The sequence below is a fragment of the Eufriesea mexicana genome, unplaced genomic scaffold (assembly GCF_001483705.2).
Source record: "Eufriesea mexicana isolate 0111107269 unplaced genomic scaffold, ASM148370v2 scaffold386, whole genome shotgun sequence".
NCBI lineage: Eukaryota > Metazoa > Arthropoda > Insecta > Hymenoptera > Apidae > Eufriesea > Eufriesea mexicana.
This window is the reverse complement of record NW_016908604.1, coordinates 502,241-523,220: the sequence shown is the minus strand read 5'-3', so window position 1 is coordinate 523,220 and position 20,980 is coordinate 502,241. Positions and strand designations below refer to the sequence as shown.

Genomic DNA, 20,980 nt, shown 5'->3' with positions numbered 1-20,980 from the left:
CTCCCTTTATTTTCATATCCATATTGCAATTTTAGATCTATAACAATATTAAAGATAATTACTAATATCGACTATTGCATGTATTTTAAATGCTGTAAAATTTAAGTATATAACTTTAATACGCAACATACGTTAAAATTATTTAATATAAAATTAAGAATATCATTAAAAGCTTCTAGTACCTTTTTACCTATTTATTATAATATTTTATAATAATTGTTGATATTTTCTCGTCTTTATTTTAAATATATTGGTCACTAATTATTTGTTAATTATACCAATCTAACTGTATAATAAAAATGCATATGAACAGTGTGAGGTTTTATTATTGGATGATTCATTCTATGTGATACGTCTTCTTGTAGATCTAATGAAAGAGAATTCTTTTACGTCTATTTACGTTCTATTGACTTTGATCATTACATTAAACGAGCCTCCTAAATTTATTGCCATAAATTGTAGAAGATATTACAAAACCTCTGCTTTTTCAAGGACAGTATTTCAACTCACGTGATACAGAGTCTTAGATATAGAATGTTAGTCTACACTATACATCGTGATATAATGTAAGATACTACATTCTCATTTCTCTTTGTCGATAGAGACGATACATTTATTTATTCGTAGTTTTTTAAATAATTACTACAAACTTGTTATTACCTTGAGTAAGTTAAATATGTTTCTATATGTTCCAATTGTAATTCTTAGAAATCTAAAACACATCGTTGACAACGTTATCATCTCGAAAAATTTTGTGTATAGAGCTTTCTTGAAATGTATTATTGTTTAATAACAAAATAATAAATGCTTCATACATCGATTTTATTATATCAAATATATTTAAAAAAATACTTTCGTGCCAAATAAATCAAGATTTCCTGTACATAAGCTTTTGGTTTTAAAAATATCAAGAGAGGGTTCTGCTACCTTTCCATTACGTCACTGTAAATCTCTATTGACTTTCCGTAAATTTCAGATAAAATATCTTTAATTACCAAAATAAAATATGATAGAAGTTATCTTTATCTATATGTGAGAAACCTTTGAAGACTGATATTGAAATATATTCATACGTTACTCTGACAACTCCTGCCATTGGTAAACACGCCCATCTACAGTTCGCATAGTTACAGGTTATCATGGCGTATACCTTCAGTTGAAGTACAGATGTGCGTGGAATTATATAGGCGTTAGTGGTGTGATTGTTACAATATCTTATATTTTGTTGCTAATGCAGTGCTTTTTACGTAAACTTCAACCTTGTATTTCTTTAAGGTATGAAATCACGTAATGCCGAAACGAAATATTTCTTCTGTGGAATTTAGATTTTCATAAACCCGTAAGTTAGTCATTTATTACGTTCTTATCAAAGAATAGATTTACGATCGTTCTAGCGTCTATGTGTGTGGTATTGAATTTTATATTTTTTTATTATTGTATTTTTTTGATACACATTAAACATAAATTTTTCATTTTTAATCAAAATTCCCGTTAACATTATCATATTTCTTTTTTCGTTTGTCGATAAATAAGTCTTCTTATCCTCTTACATTTTTATTTAATATTAAAAATTGATTTTTATTTGATCAAGTAAGTTTAAATAATCAAATGTGTATCATTAAAATTGCTTTTATTTATCAATGTATCTTTGATTTATACTTACACTCTTCTTATTATATGAACATATCTATTTGCTGGTAATTTACTGACATTATTATAGCTTTCATAAATCAACTTTATCCTGTATGTAAACTACTAACATTAATATTATTATAAAGAAATATGAATTGAAAAATTAGTTATTTATCACCCATTTTAGCAATTATCAATGAAACGACGCAAAACAATCACAATTCATCTTACTTTTGATTTCTAGAAGATGCAATATTGAAATATTGTTTTGAAGTTTCAAGTGCACGTAAATTTTGATTACCTAGCATATCATTCTCTACGTAATCGTAACCAATTGCTATATGTCCTATTAGTCACGCACCTGGCTTGTGCACCTTTCCTGCAATATTCTTCACGTAAATATTCAGTATTTTTAATATGATATTATCGAACGTCCGTGTTTCATTTGCAATGTTGCCAACAGCTTTTCCAGCTATCCCTAAACCCTATGTCTTACTCTTTTGAAATAATGTAATTTCGATTATACGATAAACTTAATAGACTAAAAAACCTGAGTTCTTGTTCTATGATGGCGTGAGTAATTATGTTCTTGGTTACGAGTTAATTACGGACTTTCCGGCTTTATCATTAAATGATGTTAAGAATATAATGCGATCTTCACGAAGAGCCTTGTTCGTAGAAAGAATCCAGTCCTTATAACGTCTAATCTTCATGCATCATTATATAAGGTCATATTTTAAATAAAACAACTAAATTAAAATATAATAATAATATATCTGTTCTTTAGTATTATACAGAAATGCGACATCTTTCGTCACCATTTTTATTTAAATCAATTTTGATATTTATAGCCACGATATTTTATTGCATTATTACATATTATACATTGGAAACAATTGAAGGTGATATTTTTATTATACCGAAAATCTTCAATCGAATAAAATAAAATAACAATTAACCTATAGACTGGAAATTTTATTTGGGATCATTTGATATACCTACAATAAATTGCAATCTTGTAGATTCTTGCAGAAAATGCGGTTGTACTTGGTGCACATGCTTTCAAGGTGTTAACGATGACAGCAATGCTAGTAGCTGGTCGTCTTAAACAAGTAAATAATTGGTACAACGTATAAAAGTAGCACAATACAAATGCATATTTTATTGGTTTTATACAAAAGTTTTTATCATGTTCTATTATTTTTACGATGTTCAGTATTTCCGATAGTTTCTTGTTGATTAACTCGACTAGCGTTCGATTTTTCGTAATATCAGAAATTTCACTTGCACTTTGTAATTTTCGTTTTTAACCTTTACTACCCGAATGGTTTTTATTCGCCGTTAGGTCGTATTAAGTCATCACGTAATATTTCTGAATATTTTCAAAAAAAATTAACTTTTTAAACATTAAGATTAAATTAATTGGGCGTGGTTTTCATAATTTATTGTACATTTTGTCTACAATTGATGCCATATTTATGCATACAATCGCGTTGCATTTGCGAATGGTTTTAATAACTAGACATACTGTAGAAATACTGTATTATTTTTTTTTTGATTGTATATTATATCAATCGATAGGTAACTGTTGATGTGAGCATTGTATATAATTTCTAAGTGCGATAGAGTATGAACATGCGTTAATAGGTTCAATAGGATAGAATCCATTGTGCTTATAGTATACTTACATAAAGTGGGATGAATCTGTTGAACACTTCGTTTGATGTGTCAAATTATTTTCCTATCGTTTGGTGTTCCTAGGGTTTTTAGGAACTTCCTATATACTTTTAGTTAGTGTCCGATTTTTCTTTCTCGTTTATTAAAAGTTAACCTTTCTCATTTGATCTTTTCTTTTGTTGTTTAATAAAATCATTGATCCACAACAATATTTATACGTCGGCTGAAACTAAATTAAAGTTAGCTAATTAACTTCAACCGATTAATACAAATAATAAGAAAAATTTAACAAAGGATAATCAATTAATCTGTTTCAGGAAAACATTGTCGCTAAGGTATCTAATCATTAGAATAAAAAAATCGTGCAGAACTTTGCATCCGGGAAGTGACCCCGAGGACCTGACTATACATCCGAATACATTAAACTCTGTTTTCCTCACTAAATAGGGGACTACGTCGAATACGTTTCTGCGCGCATTCTTTTGAATACTAACCCTGACGAGGAAATGGACCGAATCTACGTCGACGAAGAAACCGGCGAGAGTATTATTGTTCCAGCTTCCGAATCTGAGATTCAACAACTTGTCAGTTCGATAAATAACGCCGAAACGGGAGAGCCGGAGATAAACGTGATTGGAACTGCCAAAAGTCGAAGAATACGTTTTCAGGTAATAATTTCGAACCATTACCGTAAACTACACGTTCATTCTTTGCTTTGGAAATAGTAGTATTATAAAATCGTAATGAGTCTATAGACGCGAATTACATAATTTCATGTATTACTACATATTGGAATACGTAAATGTTTGAAGAAAATTATTAGAGTTTAAAATTGAAGTTTACAATGATGTTTTACAAATGTTTCGTACAATAATAAGAAAATAATTAAAGCAATGTTATTCAATAAAAATTCTTCAGATACCAAAAGAAGTGAAGGAAACTTTATCAACTAAAGATGGCTCCTTAAAGAAAAGCGAGAATCTAATGGATTTGGAGCCTGTTCCCGTTGGAACGTCGTTTGGCCAAGTAAATCCAATTTGTTTGTTCTTCCTGACTGTTCTATGTTTCCGTTGGTTCTTGCCTGTATTGATGTTCTTTGAGATGTCGTTGCACGTTTGGGCTCATCACAAAAATAAAACGTTGAAGGATGCCAATGTTTACTTTCGTTCTCCGTTTCACGGGATATCATCTGAATTTTGCGCACTATGTCAAAATGAGACATGTATGAACCGTGTTGACAAAATGCAGCAAATACGTATGCACAAATTTTTACGAGAATGTAATTATATGAAAAGAGTAGTAACGTGAAAATGTCATCGTTGTTACGAAGTATCGCTGCGAATATTAATTGAAGTTATTTTTTGTCCGAAATACTGAATAAAATTGAACTCACAATGAAAAAACGGAAGAATAAAACATTCCATATCGCCTTAATAAAAACATATCGTATTAAATCTATTTTACTATTTTACTATTAAGAAAGTAACAACTTTGCTCATAATATCTATTAATTTAGATTTTATTGCTCTAAGTTAATTAAATTTACTAACAAAAATGAAAAAAATTCAGAGTAGTAGTGGTGCAGGAAAAAAATTTTATATTGGGGATATGCGTATTACTAAAAATAATAATGTAGCGATACAAATGTATAATTATTATTGTTACATTTTAAAATTACAACAATGATAAAAGTAAATAGTCACCGCATTACCTTCTTTTTAAAAAAAGTATTTATATTCGAGTTTATTCTATAAATGTAAAAAAATAAGTTATTCTTTTAAGGCACGTCCGAGTAAATATTTTGTATACTATTATCTATATGAACTTTGTCACTTGTTATGGAAACAATAAAGAGTTATATAACCTTTACTTTTTATGTTTTTTTAAATAAAAATATAAAGTCAATATGAATAGAACAATAGAACCCACTGCTCAGACGTATAATACATCTTTCGAATGTCGTCCAGCGCAAGCATTCATAAATTATAAACATAACCATAACGTCCAAATTTTTGTAATGTTTAACAGTTATAGCATGCCTATGATGTGGCGCTTATTAAAAATTTTATTTAAAAACATTGAAAACAGTCGCTCTAACGTAAAGCTAAAATTTCTCTTGTTGCAATTTGACACAAAGTATTGAAGTTATATGAAAGGTAAGCCCTCCAAAAACGGGATTTATTCCATACATAAGCAGGATAATTTGGACTTTGTATGCCATGAAATATTCGAGCGACTGCACGTCCAGTGAAATTATTGTCTCGATAACTTAGAACTAAGTTACGTACATCACAGGCTATTTGCGCTTCATTCTCCATTTTATTCTGAAAAAAATTAGAATTATATATGTATTTTGCTTTCATAATATTTACTAAACGATGTACAATTTAATTAAAAAATATATAAACTTAATACCATGAAAAAATTTATACCTGTTGCTTGCAGTCTATGTCGAATAGAACTTTTCCGTCGAAATAATCGCGAACAACATCTTTTAATTTATCAGAGTTGTTAGTCATTTCATCAGTCAATGTTAGACACTCTTTTACAGATGGTACACTGAACTTATGAAGTGTAATACCAATTGTCTCGAGTTGCCGTAAAGCTGAAGTTTCTTGAGACTGAGCACGGCTAAATAAAGCATCGAGTGCTTCATCTTGTTCCATCTCTGTCAAGTCACCTGGAGCTTTTACTCTTAAACCAAGTGTATCGTATTTTACCGAAATTACTGAACGCTTTGGAATTCCATTAACTAAGGAAAACATTGAAAAAGGTGTGTCAGTGTTATTTTCATACATATATTAAGAATTATCCTTTAAAACAAACCTGTTTTCCATTCCAAACTTTTAAGATGATTTTTTACTACACCACTATCCCAACCAATAGCAGATGCTACATCTACAACGGGAAATTCAATAACGCTATCATTTTCATGAGAAATACCATTTTGTAAATCCATTGCTATTGCCATTGCGAGCGGTGGTGACTGAAAAATTGATTAAGAAGTTAGATAAGTGAAGTCTACTTTTGTAGAAGTGTATATTATGCACACTTACCGTTTGAGCAGCTTGTTTCAATGCTTGAGGTCCACCATAACTTGAAACTTTAGCTCTGACATATACGGATGAAAGAACAGTAATAAATCTTTTAGGATGTAATTCGAGGTAACATAAAAGCGTTGAAATTGATTGTTCTGAAATATCTAAAGCTGCAACAGTTTCGTCAACTGGTATAGCAACTTCATGACCAGGACATCTACAATTTGCGTTTTTCTCACGTAACTTTGCACACGAACATGGGACAAAAACGTTTTGAAGTAAACGTCTAATTGTATGCCTGTCTACTCCGTTTGCATAAATATGTCGACGTAATTCCCACTTATCATTATCTTCCTGAAATGGAAAAATAATGATTCAGATGAATACAAATCAAACAGATAGTAAATCTGATTATATAAAATAAATACAAGTACCGTTGGACTTAAGAATAAATGGCAATGCGCTAGAAGTCCATCTCGACCAGCTCTTCCAACTTCTTGAACATATCCTTCGAAGGTTCCTGGCATATTGTAATGAATAACAACGCGAATATCTGGCTTATTGAGACCCATACCAAAAGCTACAGTAGCAACGACAATTCTAGTTTGGCCATTCATGAATGCTTTCTGTACAATTTTTCGACGATAAGCCGATAAACCAGCATGATACGCTTCCGCGATAGGCGATAGTTTGTTATTTGATTTCTCTGGATTATTCACATTCTATTAAAAAAACAAATATATCATACTATTATTCGTTGACGTAATTAAGTCACCAAAGCAGAAAGTAAAATACCTGTAAAGAAACCCTTAGAAGAGCAGCAATTCTTGCACATTCTTCCCGACGAGTGCAATAAACAATAATCGAGTCACATTCTTGAAATCTTTCACCTAGTAATAATTTAATTAAAGCTTGATCTCTATTTTCATCTCTAGAAATTGTTAATAGCAGATTTTTAGGCATTGGAATATCGGAGATAACACCCGCCATTCCATCTTGTATACCTAAACAATTTACTATGTTTTCTGCGGTAGTTTTTGTTGCAGTAGCAGTAAGAGCTAAAATCGTTTTGACACCTAATTTTTCTTTAAGTACTCGACAAACCATAAGATAAGATGGACGGAAATTATGAGACCACTGTGAAATACAATGTGCTTCATCTATACATGCAAAAGCAATTGGTGGAAGTTGCCTTAACAAAGCTCCAAAACCAGTTGATTTTTCTCCAGCTACTACAGCTTCTGGAGAAATTAGTAAAATATTCAGTCTTCCTTGTGTTACCATGTTCATAACATTATCTCTTATTTTTTGAGTTTGATTAGTGTGCAGACAAGCTGCAGTCAAAAACGATGGTATACCCATTACTTGATCATCCATTAAGGATACTAATGGTGATATAACTAAAGTGATACAATTAGAATATTTAGAATAGATATATGCAGGTAACTGATAGCATAAAGATTTTCCAGAACCAGTCGATAATGTTACTAAAGTTGATTGACCAGAAAGTATTCGCATCACAGCTTTTTCTTGTCCAGGTCTAAACGTATCGTGACCAAATTTTCGTAACACATCGAAAATTTCAGATGGTGTTTCTGTAATTAGAGTATGTAATAAGCATAAAAAAGTCGGTCAGTAAAGTTGATTGAACTTTTAATTAATTACCTATGCACGACTCATCTTCTGTAAGTCTATACACCGGCTGTACAAATCCAATTTCCGGTGGTAATAATTTTTGTACCAAATCTTCGGGAATTTCATGACCGCATAAGATTTCCTAAAAATTTAATAAAATATGAAATAATCACTACGGTACTATAAAAAAAAAAAAGAAATTAAAATTAAAGTATATAAGCTTATACATCGTTCTCAATGTGTTCCCATAAATCATCATCGACATTTTTGTCCTCCATTTTATTTTCTATCGATTCAGAATTCGTTTCAAAAGAGTATAATGGTTTCTCCGGCAAACGATCCATTCTATTAGCGTGTGCTACAATTGCATTTTGACTAGCCATTTTCTGAGCTTCTTCTAAGGTTGGAAATTCCGAATCATCATCCATCTCGTTTAACGGCATTAAATCATCGCCTTTTCCGTTTGGACAATTTCTTGAAAAATGACCAACATTTCCGCATTTAAAACATGTTGACACACCTTTCTTTTCAATAAAATCAACTACTTCTAAACTACCCTCGCTAGATCCCAATTGCTTTTTTCTTTCTTTCCATTGATTCTTTCTATACTTTGAGAAATTGAAATGTTTTTTACCACGCACAAAGACTTTTCTCTTTAAATTTATTCTAACAAAGTTGTCATTTATGTTCCCATCTACTACTTTCTTTTCTAATTTTTCTTTATCTGTTAATTTTCCTTTCGATTTTGCAGGTACAAGTACAGTAGAAGAACTTAAATCGTCAGTTTTTGAAGAAACAGATTTAGCAAATTGTTTAATAAGATCTCCTTGAGTACTTTTACACATTGCAAAACGTGGTACAGTTTGTAAGGTTTCTATTCCATATATTTCAGATCTTTTATCTTTTGTAGTTTCAAGATCTTGCTTGCCAGTTTCTAAGACATCTTCTTCATCTTCTAAATCCATCTTTTTTCTAGTGGACCTTTTTGTTCTAACTTTAGTTTTCGTTTTATTTGTTGAAGTTGATCCTTTAGTAGTTTTGTTCTTTCTTGTACTTGTTTGCTTTGTTTTTGGTACTTTCTTTTTGCCCTTTGTTTCTTTTATATTGCTATCATTAAAATCATTAAAATCAGGATCCAAGTCATCAGATGTCACACATTTCATTTTTCTCTGAATTTTATGAGTTATAGATTCTTTTTTAGATGATTTTTCTATATTTTCTTCATCATCAATATTAGTATTTACAATCTCAAGCACATTTTTTACTTTGTCAGGGAATTTGTCAGTATCAATAGCCAATTTTGTCTGATTATTAACATTATTATTTATAATATTACCTTTACTTACAGCTACATTAGTAATGTTTAAACTGTTGCACTTTTCTTCACTGGAAAAATGCATGGGTTGCATATCTATTGTATTTAATTTTAAAGCATCTGTATTATTTTCAATACATATTTTTTTAGAAGGACAAGTTTCTTGATCACTAAATCTTTTTCTGCAATTTCTGATACGTTTGTTTTTATGTTCTTCTTCTGAATCACTATTGCAAATAAAATCTTCTTCATCTGATATCTGAGGAGGATTTTGTGACTCAGATGCAAATGTCTTTGCAGGTGATCGAATACTTGATTCCATTGATTCAACTCCAGAGTCACTTGTTCCAGAAAGTCTCTGTAAATCAAATGCTGGGTATTCCACATTATTTTGTTTGCAACACCTATCTAACCACCCAGAATTTAAGTTTCTATTAATAATATGTCCTTCACTTAATTGTTGTAGCGTACCAATAGATTGAACAGTTGATTTAAAGTCCACAAATGTTACTTTTACTGACGATTCATCAAACATAGATTTTGTTTCTTGATTAACATCCAAACCTTCTTCATTATTTTCTTCTACATTTGAGTTTGATTCAATCGTGTTATTATCATTGTCTTTCTCAGACTTAATTTTTATTTTTGTGGTAGATAAAGACTTTCTAGGATTTCTTTTCGTGAAGCTTGAACTTGTAAATTTATTTTGTGACAACTGAAAAGAGGATGATCTATTTAAAAGTGACGTTTGTTTCTTTTTGCGTACTTGTTCATTACTTTTACTTAAATGATCGCCCCATACACCTTTTATATTTTTTTGTTTATTTTCGTCTAAAATATCATTTGTGATATTATTAATGGTACTCTGATTTTTATATTCTTGTGGATCTATATTTTCAGTATCTTTTTTCTCAGCATTTTCTATATTCTTTACAATTGTATCTTCCATATTTATTCCATCTGTGTTTTCTATATGGTTTTTATCTTTTTGTATTTTATTACTTTTATCTATATCGTTATTATCTTTTTCACACATATCTTCTAAAACTTGTTCATTGTTATTTCTTAAAGATTTATCATTATCTTTAACTTCTTCAGTTTCTTTAATTTCTTTAGGTGATGTTTCTATTTCAGATTTAATAGGGGTAGTTTCTTCTCTTTCATCAGAAAATGAAATATCTGTAAATGTTTCTTCTAAAGCACGTGTTTTCAGCTTCCAATACATTTTATAAGATTCTTTGATTTTCATATCAGCCTCTTTAATATCATTCTATAACATTAAAGGGTTATTTTTATCATAGTATAATGTTTTTGTAATATTTTAATATAATTGATGTAATTATCGTGATATTTATTTCCATTGTCATTACATGAGTTTTATAATTCAAAGTATATATATTTATAGAAGTAGAAAATTATGAAAAAAAAAAAGAAAATATACATGAAAAATATTTAAATCTAACTGAAGTAACTTATTTTATGGAAAAATGATGTGTAAAATAACTTTAATTATAGAAAGATAGAAACTGTATATGAAAGCTGAATCTATATCTTTGAGAAAATTGAACCAAAAGTAATCATTTAATCCTACTTTATAATATAACGAGATTAAGAAATTATTATTGTAGCTTGATAAGGAAAAAATAACTGTAATTGAATTAATTTTAAGTCATGAATAATAGGAATTATATAAAATACCTTATTCGGTTTACGTCCATGTTTTTCAGTAAAGCGACTTTCCCATAATTTTACACGAATTTTATATTTTTGATATTCTGTTTTAAACACTGGGTCTTCCAATATTTCCATTTTTATTTCAGTACTGAGAGAATTGTAACTATTTATAAATACGTATATTATCAAACTGTCGAAAACTACAGGTTAGCCTAAACGATCTTTATAAACTACGAAATTATGCCGCGTAAATAAGATCGTTTATCGTAAGAAAATATTATATGACAAATATCATTCATATGGTTTTTAAAGATTCTAATTCGATATTAATATAAAGTTTATTTTATGGAAATAAATACATCATGACATTTAACCGAATAAATTACACTTATTCATGAAAAGTAACGGTAATTCGCAACTGCCCAAAAAACCATCGTAGTGAGGTATTTAAATCAGTTCAACTTCTTTGAACGTTGTACTTGGAAATTACATCATAAAGTAATTAATACTTTTATTGCAAATTAATGACTTACTATTTATACAATAAGTAACATTCTAAGTTCTTAAATTACTTTAAGTTTAATTAGATATTATTGAAATAAAAGTGTCATCGACAAAAGTTCATAGATGATATTATAATTACATGACGAAAGTTTATTTTGCAAAAAATGTTTATATATCAGATTAATGACGCTCGACTTAAAAATATGTCTTCCGATAAATCGTACTCTAACGCGTTATCATGAAGTGCAGGTAATCGCCAATTGCGGATCAACTGTTCTTCCGATAGGTGTCTAATCGAACGGTGTCGCCAGCTGACGGCAGTTTGTCGCATCAGTGTAAGGCAAGATGGCCGAGCGGTGGTGACGGGTCGTGGAATGTACGGCTGGAGAATTGGTGATCTCGGCACGGATGGCTTAGTGATGGCCGAGTTCAACATCGACATCGGCAAGCTTCCGGAGGACGTGCGGGAGAAACTTGCTGAGCTGGATCTTGAGTTATCCGAAGGTGAGTAGACAGCTTTTCTCGATGCGCCGCTATGCAAACCCTTTCTGACTCACCCCGTGCATACAAGAGAAAGAATCCCCTAGTCCCCGTTGATAAAATCGATAATAGCTTCGCTGTTGCCATTTTACTCCCTCGTAACTACATACATTAGCTTTTGAAATAACTTTTCCTGTCCGAGCAAGGCTTTTTCTCGAATTCTGTCAAACATTAATATACGAGAGATTTGGAATTCCTCCAAACGAGTCTCCTCCGATTGCGACGGACACTCGAGTCCCTATCGACCGCGCCTCACTCTATGCACCGTTCTTTGCTTTTTATTTTGGACAATCGATGACCGATGTTATCTTTTTTTTTTTATGTACTTGCAGTTTCCACCTTATAACCCATGATTCTGTCCGGCTGAACGCCGAAACGAATCTCGCGAAATCTGTTTGTACACCGTTTGAAACATGCCTAGTTTATCGGATTTCGTTTCCCAGCAGGATAAAATTCGACGTTACTGTTGTTTTTTTTTTCCTTGTAGCGTGAAAAGAGATACGTAAATATTGGTCGATCCTAGCGACATTAATCGGTGTTTTAAAGGCAAGTTCTTTCGTTTTCGTGGAAATTCGATGAACACGTCACTGACATTTTGCATGGCGTACGCATGAAAATCCGGATACCTAGATGTCTCAAAATGTCCCAGTGGTCCTTGCACTTGTGCAATTAAACGTTTCGAGTCTCGCTAAATCGAATACCTACGATACAAGGTTAAACATACGAGTGGCGATGCACAAAGAAAATCGCGAGGTTGCACCGTCTGAATTTTTTTCTGTTATTTTATTCGGCAACCATACAAAATCCCAAAAGCTTATTTCTGTTTGAAGTTTCTTCTTTCATAACAAGCTATCGACCGGTTTCTCGTGTCATCCCCGAATACTTGACATTCCCCTATCTGTCAGGTATTCGCCACTTAACAAGCCATTACATACTTCTTTCTCTATGGTTCGGCGAGCCATGTAAAATCGAATGTCACTTCAACTCCACTATTCGAAATTTTCACCAAAATCCTGACATGTCTTACCCTCCGCGCGGACACATATGAGTTAGTGATGAGCATGAACTAACGAATTATAGATAGTTTAAGATCAGGGCCAGGCTAATAGAATGTTTCGAAACGAAACGACGACTTCTGAAAATATCTCTTATAGGTTGAGCGAGCGTGTCCGTGCCTGTTCGTTCTCAAGGAGATCTTCGAAGTTCGCATGGGTGTCTCGTGGCAGCGCGACTCAACGTTACAGGTGTGAAGTTTCGGCTGTTTTGCTTTTCCCTCTCGTCAACGGCGTCCGGTCGCCGACGATCCGTTTATTTGCATTCGTAGTTAGAATGGTTACACGGCGTGCGTTGCGACCGGTTTTTCCTGCATCCCCTTTGCCAAACGTTCGTCACCCGTTTGCGATTTAAAGGGATTCTAGTCTCATGGCCGTTCACTTTCCTCGCGCTGTGAGCTTGGTTGTTCGGTGCTGCGGAAAATACAAGATGCAAATGCGCACGTGACTTTGCACCGGCTTTTTAGTGTAATTCACCGCGTTGTGCTTGAACAAAGCGTCGACGTCGAGTCGTCGTGAACAAAGCCGTTGTGTTAAGAAGGTAATTAACCGCGGAAACCGACGCGGGAACCCTCGATAAATTCGGTATAAAAGTCCGGAACAAAGGCTGTGGCTGCTCTAACGCTAGGTTAGACGACGACAGTCAAATATAGCGAAAATCGTTGATCCATGTGTTTTCGGTGAAAGACAGGTTTGGTTGCGAAATCATGTTTACTTTTTTTCCCTTCTTTTTCCTTCCTCGTTGGGATTCGGAATTCGAGATTTGTGTCGTACGGCTAGGGACGTATAATGTCATCTCTGGCACAGTATCCTCGTGCAGCAATGTGACGTCAACTGGACGGGTCACCGTTCATCTTTACGATGCTTTATTTGCATGTGAGGTAATTGCGCAGATTACTCGTTCGTGCGTATTTCAATTGAAACCGACTACATGAACGTCTTGAGAGAAATCCTGGTCACTATTAGTCGTAGCTAAACGTTTCGTGTATTCGTGGTACAAGGTGAGGACATGTAGATCCGTGTACATTCTTTGTTTGTGCGGGTGGCCATTTAGGAACTCTGTGCTCTATGAGCATCAATAAATCGCATTTAAAGTTTAGAGTACGTTAAACCGAGGATCGAGGCTGAGGCGTCTTCGACAATGATATTAATTATTTTCCAGTCAAGAAATGGGTTACTCGAACGACCTGTGATGCATAGCGTGGTAATATAAATTGGAAATTAGTTTAGGAATTGAAGAGAAGTTTTGGTAAAGTTACTGATCGCGTGTGACAAATTACATGCTTGGTTCGCAGCTTATTCACACGGTTCCATTCATCGTCCGAGCTTGCAGCCGTGTTCTCGTTCCGCGTATTCGGTAGATTGGTGTCGTTTATATGGAAGGTATTCTGTTTCTCGAATCATGTGCACGTCGTTGGATTTCAGCGTTTACGGTGGCGATTCAGCCTCGCTTGGAAGACCGTCAGTGGGCTAGGCGTGACGTTTCGCTGTTATGATCAACGAGCACGTACATATAGGCTGCAACGAGAAAGTAACCGATTTGAAGGAAAAATTGTCACCGTATACGTCGGTATAATTTAAAATCACATCGCTGCAAATAACGTTGCGACGTTTAATTGTCCTTTATATCCCGTTAATTTCATCCTTATCGGCTCTTCGTCTTTCTCTAGAACGAAAAAAGGAAAGGAATTTCAAATTCGAAGATTTATAGTTTGTTATATGTAATTTTATCGTGTACCTGGTACTATAATTAGAATATTAGGACCCGTTGAGTTCCATGCAAACTAGGGACTTCTGGGAAGTCAATAAAGCATGCTCCACTCTCGATCTCGTTCCTTTTTTGTCACAGCGTGTAAATATGGCGGACAGTACTGATTATTATAGAACATTGCTCCACTTTGGGCACTGTCTTACTTCACTTGACAATTACTAGGTTGACGTAATTGTAATGAAAACTTGTTTGACAATAAAATCGCGAGAGCATAGTTCCCGTTTTTGCTAAACCGTTATAGTGCCTTCGCCCTAACTCCTCGTTCTATATACGTCTGTTCGTTTTGCTCAATTTATTTAAATTGGTTAGTCCGCTGGTTCGATCGGACTCACGCCTCGATTCATTTAGGGAAATTAATCGAGCTTGTAATCGACAGCGTTAATATAATCGGTATGATGTAACGAGGCTGTGTTGGCTCATTTATCCCACGATACGATTTGAACACGAGTCATTAAAAGTGGCTCTAGTCGGTGCACGGCACCTGTTATCTACCGCTTCACTGATGCACGGATCGCGTTTACGCTCTTCATAATTCTAACTAATTGTTTTCTTCGCTCACCGGCTCGTTCATCAACGGAATACTTAATCGGTGTAATGGTGGACACGCATTCCTCTGGCGGGTGTAGATGGTGCGCCAATCAGGACTGTCGAATTTGCTCGAGCTATGCCATCTAGTGGGACTTTGGACTTCTATTGCACAAAAACGTTAAACGTCGCGCGATGTCACCTCCAGTCGGTTAAACTCAAACATTTATTGGGTAGATGACGCTGTATGAAAAATCCTTTGATTCTTGAATATCTCGTTAGTTACCATCGGCGTTTGAATTGCAGTTCAATGACGTTTCGTGATCTCTATTCGCGAGGCAATTTCGATAATTTCGGCAAGTTCGGCACACGGAAATACCATCTCTCGATGCGAAATTTTAATAATATTAAAATTATGAGGTTATAACCATAAATTGGGTCGTAGTATCAGAGTGTTCTGTTTAAGTACACCTGGCTGATTGCGTTCCTTATCGATATAGTATTTCGTGTCATTTACGATATTCCGTTTTGAAAAAGTGTCTCCTTTTGTGATTTATATTTGGTTCCATCGTTAGTCACAACAAAGATATTGTATTACAGTTAAACGGGGTACTTTGTGCACTACTGCTTGTATCGGATATCGTTCTATAAATAGTTCAAATTTTATCACTAGGGAATAGGGTTTTATTTACCGTGGGTAAATAACCAAAGGTGGTTTCTCCAAACGTCGAATTCGAGAGTAAAGTTAATCTACGATTTACAGACTGCAATATTTTACTATATTGATTCGATGATTCTCGTAAATGAAGCAAACTCTGCACCTGCTAGGACATGTCATGAGACGTGATTCCGTGGTGTACGAATTATGGACATTCGTACATCAACGTATCTAGGGACTAATATCGCGTACGATACGAACAGTATCAGTCCGGCCATTACGAATCGAAAAAAGAATAGAAAGCGATCTTAACCTACAATTTCATAACCGCCATATTATTACCGTAACCGCAATTAAAGGCAAGGACCTTTATCCGTGTGATTTCAACGGTGGTATGGACCGTTGCAATCACGGTTGCTCAACACCTCGACTAATGTTTCCTTCTGGGAATAGAAATGAGATTTTCGATGATTCAAGAAACGAAAGAAAATGGAGGAACGCGAATGAAAAGGTGCCTTTCATCTGGATTCTTTATCCGGCAATTTTTCGAATAACCAGCAATTACATTCTCGTTACGTTCACGCGTCTTATGAATAATTCTTTGGCTTGTGCCAGGTTAATTGCTTTCGACTGTTTTTTACCGATCGCTCGAAACGCGAATTGCGTTGTACGACTGATTAGCTTTCCATGTAATTGGCCGTAAATGAGTGTAGAAGAAATTTCTTTGACCAGCATTTTTTATCGTTCTTTTGCCGTCCAATGACTCATCCCGTGGAGTATGTCCGATCACCGAAACTGACGCCATCTTTTATTTATATTTAATCGCTCTTAAACCCGAACCGTATTTCCCAGGGAAGGCCGATTATCGATTAGCGAAAATCGTTACGTTCGTATAAAATCGTAATCTACTGAATCTCTGTCACGGTTATGGGAGTATTCGGAATTCTTTCGTGCCACGAGTTCAATAACCTATAATTCCAGTTAGGACGTCGGTTCTACCTATATTCGGTGTCGCTTATCGCTGATCTGGATGTAACATATAAATATGTACGTAATGTATCGTCCAAGCAAATATTTACGAAACCTCTTAATTTACGTTAATATCGCAAGTTGTTTACACTGTCTAATCTGATTTGCTTTTACACGTTACTATCAGCGGTTTGGAATTTTAGATTACAGATAACTTAACTCCGTTGGGAGACATAAGCCGTGTTATATCAGACGATTTTGCGTGGCGAATCACGACGATCACGGTATATCTTTTCCCTTTTCTCTTCCCTTCGACTTTCTATTCTCGATCGATCGATCCATCTAAATTACTTTTACTCGAGATCGCTTTCAGATGTCTTTGGGTCTCTCTGCGCTTTGACCTTGAGTGACCTTGAGCCAGAGGGCGTCGAACTCGCGTCTCGCGATGGCGGTCGTAGGTGGTCGAAAAGCCATAGTTCCACTTAAGAAAGCGAAGGTGAGCCTAAAATCTTGAACCCGTTTCTACGTAGAGGAAAGCGGTGTTAAAGGCATTCACCGCCCCCTTGAATCCGAGCAACCTACTCGGAAAGGAATTCCCTATCTCGCGGAAGCCAGTCAGAGCATCTTGTACGGTTGAAATTAACTTTGATTATCGACTCGCTAGGCTGCATAACGTCGATATCGGGGAATTAATTGCTCGTAGAGGAGAGTATTTTTCCGAGGTCGATCGAGCGTGTCGTTGTAACCGAACACCGAATGGGATCGATACGCATAGAGCCGGAGGAACGAGGTATCAGTCGAGGCTAATTTCGCGTTGGATTCGTCCTAAGAGTCCGGACTGGTTCTCCATTACAACTAGTCGACACATTATCGGCAGGAATTCATCGAAGCGACAAGGTGCGTGCAAATCAAGCCACCCCACAGACCTGTCCGTTGACGTCAGCTCTCGATTACGCTGTTGTTACGACGATTTACGTTCCCGTTCAACCTGACTTCGCACTTCGCTGCCATTTCCTCGACCTCTATTCGTAGTTCCGAGGTCAGCGCACTTCCGGTCAACAGTCGGGATCGACCTCGTCCACTGTAGAGCCTATAGGCTGTGGCTGCTTCTTCCATCACGTTTCGCGTCTTCGCGTGCTTTAATTAATGCACGTTCAACGATAACGAGGATTCCCATTGAATGCGGTATTTTTAGCCGATCCAATGTCTGCGAGTAGTGTATTAATACCGAATAAGTACGTTCAAAGGCCACATACGATACGACCAGAGCGGTTTAGATATTGTTCTCGAGTCGTCAAGGTTATCGAGATTACGTTGCGCTCGTGGGAGGAAGAGCGATTATGTTCTTGCTGCTCGCTATATTAGAAGATGGACAACTATCGTGATCTCTGTGTGCGCATCCAAATTCGGTTTATTACGTAGTCGAAACAAATCGAGTACGACTTTGTACTTTTTAATCGGTCAATTAGCTTCGCGTGTATCGTTGTTTGACCAACTGTGTAATCGAGCGTAAACCAGGAAATTGAAGCGTTTGAAAATAACAGATACAGAAATAAAAGTAAAAAGTCACGAATATATCCAATCGGCAGTGTTTTACGTTCCATAAAAGTCTAGAAAAGATAAAATAAATAATCAGGAATCTTTCTTTCGCAATGAAGGAAGTGTTTACGCAGAAACGAAGAAAAAAAGAGAAGGAAAGAAAAAATAAAGAAGAAAATATATTTGAAAAGACGAGAGGAAGAAGCGTATGGACGATTGACGATAACTTAATCCCGAGGCTAATCAAGCCGTAAAACGGGATTGGTGGGTATCGAACGCGGGCCGAAAAAGAGGCGGAGAGGTCAGCGAAATTGGTAAACAAGAGGGATTCGTGAAGGAATTGTCTGGCAGAGCCGGCGAGCGGCGGTTCTGGTTAGGTGGCGCAGGTGCGGTTGCACTCTGCTGGAATGTATCCATCGGTGTCGGTGCAGCTGCTGTCGCAGCTCGTTCGTGGACCGTTTGTAAGATCAAGGTCGCTGGTTTCGTGGGTAAACGTCCTGCAGTCGCCTTGAGTTGCACGTTGCACCGAGCCGCGTTGCATATACGTTTGGACGAGACCGCACGCTTATCGGCTATTATGTCCCTCCTCCGCACTTTCCGACGATACCGATGCTCGATAGAAAGCTACGTGTCCAACGTGTCGCCTTTATCGATCAGCTAAGGCTCCGAATTATCGGCTATCGATTCCGTTCGGGTTTACTCGGTTATTCGCGTGCTTTTCCGTCGATCGCCCTCTGCCGAATGTTCGCCACACTACACGATCGCGACAGTCACGCTTTTCGGCTCGTTACGTTAATACTACCGGTTCTATGCCTCTACCGGAAAAAATGTTAATAGGTGTGTAACCAATGCTTGTCGGACGATCTCGCAGTCGGTCGAAGGTCGAGTGATAATTCTACGTTCTAAATTGATTTTTTCTTCCGTCTCTCATACATAGATCATGATATATAATTTAAATTAATTTCGGTTAGATAAGCGAGAAGTGCCGAGCAATATTCCGAAAAATTGGTTCGTAACAGCGATATTAGAGGGCGCCTTATCTCGGCGATAAGCGCTTGGTGTTTCTTCTCGATAAAAATGTGTAATTTCGTGAAGCGTTTGGTTAACCCGTCACATCGATTCGGATTTAATTATCGGCAGAATAGTGGATAGACGCGGTACTTCCTTCGAGAACGAGATTCCTTTATAACTGTTTAAATGCGACGTTTTTCTTCGAACGTATGCTCGCCACGGCCTTTACCATACGCGATACTTTTTGTTCTCGCGAGCTGTCGCGTTTATGAAACGGTTCGTCTCATCTTGCAGACACTCGTGAATTCCACGGCTACGGTTCTTTCTTTCTTTCTTTCTCTTTCTCGGCACGCTTTTCGCGACAAGAATTAAACTCGCCGTCTGGTAGGGGTCGCAACGAAGTTTTATTTAAGGATTTCCATGCTTTCTATGCGAAGCGTCGATTTCGTTGGATCCGTGCTACTTGCACGGGACGATCGAGCGTGGGTGTTTCGAGTTGTATTCGTGGAAAGTACGAACACACGGCGATGTGCTCTCGGATCTCTGGTGGTTAAGGGCCGCTGCTAGCACTAGGGAGTGGGAGGTCGGAGAGCACCGAGCAATCAACCCGTCAATTTAAACCTTTTTTCGTCGTAAAACGAACATCGATGCTGCCTGTTCTCCGTTACAGCCGTTGCCTGTGTTCTTTGCAGGGACCACGCTTCGATTCCAATCGAAGAACAAAGTTCCTTTGATGTTCGGAATACATATTACCTACTTTTCTCCAAACATTTTCACCATGAATTTCGAGTGCTTTCGAGGTTATTACGACGGTTGATGGTCACTGCGAGCCGTAACGCATAGTTTCTTCGACTTTCAATTCGAAGGCTCTTCGTTCCTCTATAAAGGCTTTGATAAAAATAATTTCGTGTGCCGTCGATTCTTGGCGAAGGTTGAGGTACTCGTAAAGAGGTCTATTAAAGAACAGAGTTACGACGTCAGATGTACTTGAAATACTGCGGCGACCAACGGCTTCTTGCTCCTCTGCGATCTTCGCGTAAGAACGTAATGATCGCATCTAACGTTAAGCCGCAACTGCATGATACTTTCTCACCTGTTACGGCAAGGCGTTAGTGTATCGAATATTATACAACAGTACGCGATGCCTTAACGCGGTGTTCCAAAAACCGCCCGAAATGAACCAACTCCATCTTACACGTAAACATTTTATAATTTTATTTTTACCCATATTATCGACCATCTTCTTTTATTTTTCCTGTAACGTAGACGCTCAAAGAGAAAAAGGAAAGAAGATACAAGCACGGTTATCCGTATGTAGGAAAGCCGGAAGTCTAATCGACGACTATTTAAAAGCGTATTTATCGATCGTTAGAAATATCTCTCCGCGTGGAAGATGTAATTGAAATACAGCCATAAAAGAGTAGATAACCGAGGGAAAGA

General features: G+C 35.9%; 3 protein-coding genes across 14 annotated transcripts in view; 2 read left to right on the top strand and 1 right to left on the bottom strand.

Moving 5' to 3' along the window:
• Positions 1-548: 548 nt before the first annotated feature.
• Positions 549-4,854, top strand: LOC108545473 (uncharacterized). 10 transcript variants are annotated; one of them, XM_017897116.1, is made up of 4 exons: positions 549-566; positions 3,627-3,644; positions 3,757-3,977; positions 4,228-4,854. In XM_017897116.1, exons 3-4 carry the CDS (start codon positions 3,816-3,818, stop codon positions 4,615-4,617), a joined length of 552 nt encoding a protein of 183 aa, XP_017752605.1. In that variant the 5' UTR covers positions 549-566; positions 3,627-3,644; positions 3,757-3,815; the 3' UTR covers positions 4,618-4,854. The 10 variants fall into 10 exon arrangements, with proteins under 10 accessions (XP_017752605.1, XP_017752602.1, XP_017752603.1 ...); XM_017897114.1 differs by lacking the exon at positions 549-566 and adding an exon at positions 1,100-1,275; XM_017897109.1 differs by lacking the exon at positions 549-566 and adding an exon at positions 1,100-1,339.
• A 510-nt stretch (positions 4,855-5,364) lies between these two features.
• On the bottom strand, positions 5,365-11,106 carry RecQ4 (RecQ4 helicase). The gene is made up of 9 exons (XM_017897119.1): positions 10,996-11,106; positions 8,210-10,567; positions 8,013-8,124; positions 7,143-7,942; positions 6,782-7,069; positions 6,366-6,701; positions 6,136-6,295; positions 5,742-6,061; positions 5,365-5,633 (listed from the first exon to the last, which is right to left on the bottom strand). Exons 1-9 carry the CDS (start codon positions 11,104-11,106, stop codon positions 5,403-5,405), a joined length of 4,716 nt encoding a protein of 1,571 aa, XP_017752608.1. The 3' UTR covers positions 5,365-5,402.
• Positions 11,107-11,769: 663 nt separating this feature from the next.
• DIP2 (disco-interacting protein 2) overlaps positions 11,770-20,980 on the top strand; it is a 39,975-nt gene continuing 30,764 nt past the window's right edge. For 2 of the 3 annotated variants that reach the window (XM_017897138.1, XM_017897139.1), the window contains exon 1: positions 11,770-11,979. In XM_017897138.1, coding sequence (XP_017752627.1) covers positions 11,850-11,979 — 130 coding nt within the window. In that variant the 5' untranslated portion in view covers positions 11,770-11,849. The remainder of the gene's footprint in view (positions 11,980-20,980) is intronic. The other variant, XM_017897140.1, reaches the window with a different exon arrangement.